This window comes from Octopus bimaculoides, chromosome 12, assembly GCF_001194135.2.
Source record: "Octopus bimaculoides isolate UCB-OBI-ISO-001 chromosome 12, ASM119413v2, whole genome shotgun sequence".
Taxonomy (NCBI): Eukaryota; Metazoa; Mollusca; class Cephalopoda; order Octopoda; family Octopodidae; genus Octopus; species Octopus bimaculoides.
In genome coordinates this window covers 44,291,438-44,297,800 of record NC_068992.1, presented here as the reverse complement: position 1 = coordinate 44,297,800, position 6,363 = coordinate 44,291,438, and the positions used below count along the sequence as shown (strand labels likewise).

The 6,363-nt window shown below is 39.8% G+C and overlaps 1 protein-coding gene across 3 annotated transcripts in view; it reads right to left on the bottom strand.

Moving 5' to 3' along the window:
* The window catches only part of LOC106870936 (thrombospondin type-1 domain-containing protein 4), a 130,006-nt gene that overhangs the window by 1,840 nt on the left and 121,803 nt on the right, over window positions 1-6,363 (bottom strand). For all 3 annotated transcript variants that reach the window (XM_014917177.2, XM_014917176.2, XM_014917178.2), the window contains 4 exons: window positions 4,135-4,339; window positions 3,692-3,862; window positions 1,085-1,258; window positions 118-303 (listed from right to left, as the gene is read on the bottom strand). In XM_014917177.2, the coding sequence (XP_014772663.1) occupies window positions 118-303; window positions 1,085-1,258; window positions 3,692-3,862; window positions 4,135-4,339 (736 nt within the window). The remainder of the gene's footprint in view (window positions 1-117; window positions 304-1,084; window positions 1,259-3,691; window positions 3,863-4,134; window positions 4,340-6,363) is intronic.

The following is a 6,363-nucleotide window of genomic DNA, read 5'->3' as shown; positions in this document are numbered from 1 at the left end:
AATTATATATATATATATATATATATATATATAAGAGAGAGAGAGAGAGAGAGAGATGATATGAGAATATGGAGGTGAAGAAGAGATGAGGATAAAATGAGTGGAAAGCCGTAATACCTGTGTCCATTCTGTCATATGCCATTGGGCAGGACATGCTGGCATTGTAAGACAGGGTTCTTTTGTTGCTGGTTTGTCTTTCTTCACGCAGTTATTTGGACTAACCACAACAAATGATGTAGAATGCAACTTTTTGACACATGCAGCACTGCGTATCTTAAAGGCTTGACCACAAGTGGCAGAGCACTGCAACAGAACAATAAAATTCTCCAAAAATTGTAACATGAAGGAAAATCACAAATAATTCTGGAAGTTAGTTTACTTTCTTAATTCTCAATAAACTTTTTACAATTTCTATGTTTTTTCTTCCATGTTGGTTAGTTGAGATTGTTTTATACCTGTTTTATAACCATAGCAGAAAGGATTATTACTGATCGCCCCACCTCCTTCCTTTGGCTGAGAAGGGAGGGCAATTTTTCTCTGTCTGGTGGCTATGGCAAAAGAGGTTGTGTGGTGGATGTGATTGAAAGGGTTGAAGACGGGTACCCTCCTCTTTGGCCAAGGCCTCATTAACTTTTTCAGGTTCCCCCTGAAAAGGAAAGTGAGGCTGGAGAGGGAGTTCGTTGAAAGGTGGGTGAATGTGGCAAGAATGGCCCACGTGAATAGGCCTACGCTAAGTGTGCACCTGCAGGCTGGATGGAACTGAGAAGAGAGGGTACCTTTCATGGAGCCATTGGTGTTAAGGGGTCCAAAGTGCATGAAGTCTTTTTGGTCACCTTATGGTGGAACTCCCTCCTATTGGGGAAGCATATTGTTGTTTTAATCTCTTTGTTAATCGTTGTGTTTGTTGACTGCTTACACATTTAAACCTCACTGTCCCTCACCTGTGTATCGTCCTCTATGTTTTGTGTTCAGCCATGGTGGCCAATAAAGAAAGAATTATTATTATTATCATTATTATTATTATTATTATTATCATCATTATTATTATTATTATTGGTATTATTAGTAAATTTTGAATACTGACCTCAGACCATGGCCCTGTGAACCATAAACCACCACAAGGCTGGTCACTCTTACAAGACTTCTCTGACTTTGGTTTCTCACTTAATTTACATTTGCTGTCTTCCAAGTTGCTACCATCATCAGCTGAACAGTGAACTTGACGTCGAAGGACTCCATGACCACAGGAAGAGGAACACTAAACAATACAGAAATAAAAGACGTATAAGTAATAATACTACAGAAGCGTAGAAGATAGAGTGCTGCAATTAAAAGACTTCAATTTGTTAAATTGATTACTGAAAAGTGAAGAGACAGCATCCATGAGCTTTGTAAGACCCTTCTCCCATAAAGGAGAGAATTATGTGAGATTAATGAGGTTGACTGAACTCTTGAAAATGATGCCCCAGTATAGTCACAGTCCAATGATTGATAAAACAATGAAAGTGATTACATTTTATTAGATTTCCTTAGCAAAGTGAAAACCTCTAACTACAAAACCACTGAATGTCCTGATTGTACAGGATACACCAGGTCTTTGTGAACACATCTTTTAGTGGGCCACACATGGAAGATAACCTAACCCTAAACTTACAGGATATGTACAAAATATCAACTTTTTTTTATTTCTCTTTCAGACATATCAACAGCATCAAGAAAGAAAATAAAAAGGCAAACCATGATGATGGCTCTAGACACCAGCTGAAACAACTGCAAAGTTGCAAGTTAAGTTTAGTCGAGCTTTTGTTTCTCTGAATTTTACCTTTTTCCTGATAATGGTGTAATATTCTTGGGTCTATCTTTATTTCAGGGAAATTACGATTTTTTTCCAACAGTAGATACTAAACAGATAAACGCACACACACACACACACACATTCCTGTTAATCCTAAATCACATAAAAATCTCAAATTAAAGTCATCTTCCTTGCTCCGATCATAGAAACTGTTCTGTAACTGTCACAGGTACAACCAGGTAGACAAGGGGACAAATGGACAGAGGTTTAGGCAACCACACACACACGCTCACACACAAACACGCTCACACACACACGCACACACACACACACACACACACACACACACACACACACACATTCCTGTTAATCCTAAATCGCATAAAAATCTCAAATTAAAGTCATCTCCCTTGCTCCAATCATAGAAACTGTTCTGTAACTGTCACAGGTACAGCCAGGTAGACAAGGAGACAAATGGACAGATGTTTAGGCAACCACACACACACGCTCACACACAAACACGCTCACACACAAACAAGCACACACACACACACACACACATGCACACGCACACACACACATACACACACACGCCTGTTAATCCTAGAACACGTAAAACTCTCAAATTTAAGTTACCTCCCTTGATCCAAGCATAGAAACTATTTTGTAACTGTCATTGGTACAACCAGATAGACACGGAGACAGAAATTTAGTCAACCACACACACAAACATACACACACACACACTTTCTCTCTCTCTCTCAAACGCACACTCACACATACGTACACGCACAACAACTTAAATACAAATCTATTCTTTATACACACTTGATGGACACTTGATGAGATATGCAGCCTAGACATCAAAACCAGAAAGGTACTGATAACCATTGGCAATTTCTACATCAACAGTGACACCAATAGGATCTACGTGAGATGAAATGATGGTGGTAGAGGCATAAAGTCAGTCCAAACAGCCTTTGAATGTCACAAATGAACAGTGAAGAAAGGAATACATGCTCAAATGTGAGAGCAAAAGCATCTTCAGAGCTGGAGAAGAACTATTGAGCCGGTACTCTTAGAATACAACTGTCTCATGCGATTCAAAGGAGGCTTGACTGGATTATCAGAACAGAAGTTTGAAGGTAAAGCAGGCGGCATATCAGCCAAAAGCAATGCATGAGTACATATTCCATAAGCTGAAGGATAACAACAGCATTGACAGAAGGAATGGCTTTTCTTGGATCTCTGATAGATACATTACATCCCATCTCCATTCATCACCCTTAAAGTGATCGACCTCTCAAGGCCCTATACTAATCCCTATGCCTAGTTCTTCTTTCTCTAAGTGTTGACCATTTGGAATTCCATTGTTGTTCATATCTTTCCCACAGAGATTGTCTTAAAAATGTCTGAGGACATTAAGGGCAGAAATTTTACCAGTCTGTGAGAACTTGTAAAGGAGATTGTGGGCATTATGCCTTCATCTAAACATAGCAATTAAAAGGCATTTATACATATATACGGCATGAGTGGTAAGGGAGTAGAGTGTATGTTGAGTGAGTGAACAATGTGTGGGTGAGTACTGTGTGTGAGTGAGTGGCATGTGTACTGGGTGAGTGGAGTACAAAATGAGTAAGTGAAGTGTGGTGAGTGGAGTGTGTTGGGCAGGGCTGGTCCTAGGGTTGCTGGCTGAACATCGGTGTGTACAAGCTGACAGTCATGGAAATTTCCATGTCTTTGTCATGCTCTCCTTGGCACCCACTAGCACATGGCACTTCAAGTGACTGCCCAAGTTGCTGGTGCCTTGAGCCAGCTCTGGTGTTGAGTAACTGGAGATGTGAGTGTGATATATGCAAAATATCTTTGTCAGAGAAGAAAGTGGAAAGTTCTCACCTCTTTTGACCATTCTGTGAAAAACCAAGATTTGGCGCAGGAGCCCATATTGCAAACTTCTGAAACTGAAGGTTTGGTTTCACGGCATTCATAGTCAGGAATTACTCTGCCATCAGCTGACACACATGTCACTTTTCGACTACGTTGTCCAAGACCACACTCAACTGAACACTGGAATTATAGAAAATGTCGGATCAAAACATTGTTGCACATATAAACACAACTTTACAAAATAAAGGACAACGTAAAATTGTCTGGCTAGTTCATATGACAAAAAAACTACATGCAGGATATGTTTTTGAAGAATGTATGGCCTGGCCAGATTTTAGTTTCATTGACCTTCTCAAACTTTTATCTTGCTAATATGATTTAATACCATCAGAATACATTTATATTTTGGTGTTAGTCAACAAATAGCTCTTAAAAGATTACTTATAAATTACCTTTGACCATTCTTTAATTTCCCATTGTGAACAGGGTTTATTCTGACATTTTTTCACAGTTATCAAACGAGTTTGGTTCAGGCATGCTGATGCAGAAACTCTTTTGAAAAATGTTTTAGAATATTTCTGCTTGCATTCCACTTGCCGTGTCATTTGTCCTTCTCCACAGGTCAAACTGCACTCTGACCATTCTCCTGGGGCCCACCTACAATAAAGACACAAAAAATACTCAGTCTTTTGGAAAGTTTTTCAGCAATATGTAACAAGTAAATTTCAAAAGAATCTCCTTGTTCTAAACATTTACATGGTTGTACGAAGGAAATAAAATCACTTTCATCCCTTGGAGTGTCTTCTGGAGATGTAACAAAGATTTTGGAATAGAGAAGAGATCTAGGCATGACAAGGAGACATAAGATGGTGAGTCAGCATCAAACAGAAGTCCATTCATATGATGAGGCCCAAAGTCACCTTTACTAAAGCCAGCTCTAGCTGGATTTGAACACAAAATTATGAAATACCAAATTTGTACCATGTAAAAAACGCCTGTGCTGGTGCCAAGTAAAAAGCACCCAATACACACTATAAAGTGGTTGGCACCAAGAAGGGTATCCAGCCATAGGAACCATGCCAAAATAGATAACTGGAGCATAGTACAGCTCTCCAACTTGCCAGCTCCTGACACAAAGACACACACACACACACACACACACACACACACACACACACACATTATCATTATTATCATTTAACATCCATCTTCCATGCATGCATGAGTAGGATGGTTGACAGGACGTGGTCAGGTAGAAAAACTACCCTAAGCTTTTTGTGTCTGTTTTGGCAGGGTTTTTATGGCTAGATGCCCTTCCTAACACCAACCACTCTGCAGAGTGGATTCAGTGCTTTTTACATGGCACCAGTAGCATAGGTGGGATTAGTTTTGGCATGATTTTTACAACTGGATGCCCTTCCAAATGCCAACCACTTTACAGTGTGGACTGGATGCTTTTCATGTGGCACCAGCACTGGCAGAGTTACCAAGTAACTCGCAAGACAAGGAATTATGAGAGGTGTAGGGGCATTTGAAGAGGGTAACTTATGTCAGAAGATGAAAGGTTTGAGTTTGACAAAGAGACAGAGAGGTAGAAACAGCTGTCTTCCTATAATGGAGATTTAGTTAGTGGCACCCAATAAATTGTCCCACAGGAACTTCCGGTTGTCCTCTAAGCTATTTGTCCTTTCTTCCTCCTCCTCCTCCTCCTCCTCTTCTCTATCCTCATAGGCTTTCAGTTAAATGTTTCTAAATTTTTGTTGGCTTGCTGGATCTTTGAGCTTCCATAATCTTCTTTTCACATGTGGTTTATCTCTCTGAGCCTCTCTAGCTTTAATTCTGAAGTCAAGAAGACTGAACCAAGCCCCACTATCTGTTTTGGTATAGTTTTTTATGGTTGGATACCCTTCCTAACATTAAGTACTTTACAGAGTGAACTGGGTACTTTTCATGTGGTACCAGCAGCATCAAGGTAGAGACATTTGTTACGAAGAGAAGGGAGTAATGGTAACAGGGGTGGCAGTGGTGGTGGTGGTGGTGGTGGTAGTGGTGGTGATATTGATGATGATGATAAATGGTGTTTGAAACTATTAATACAGTGAATTCTGGTATATGAAATGTGTAGGTGTTATGAGTGACTTCTAAGTTTTTGATTGGTTAATTCTGTGTCAGCTGTTTATTGAAGCAGTGTTACCTGTCGTTACTCAACATAAAACAAAAATGAGAACATCACCACCACCACCACCACCACCACCACTACAAACAACAACAGAAGATTATGGTCACTGATTTGAGTACACACACACACGCATGCATATGTATTTATATATCTTCCACCTTTCATTTACCATGTATATATATACACACATACATATAAAACAGTTCAGGTGAAGCAAATATAACATTGATTGATGGATTGGGTCAATTCTTTGCCATAAAATCAGGCCTGACTACAACAACTTCAGGTTGTGTGTTTGTGTATGCGTGTACGTGCGTGCTCGCGCGCGCGCAAGCACACACACGCACACGTACACACACATGTGTGTATGTAATGTTGGCTACACCCTGTTGGTGCTACTTCTGCTGCTGCTGCTGCTGCTAAATGTAATATTTATATTCCATTAGATTTGTTTTGAATGAAGACCATGGTAAATAATGACAGCAGTTTTAATGTAATATCA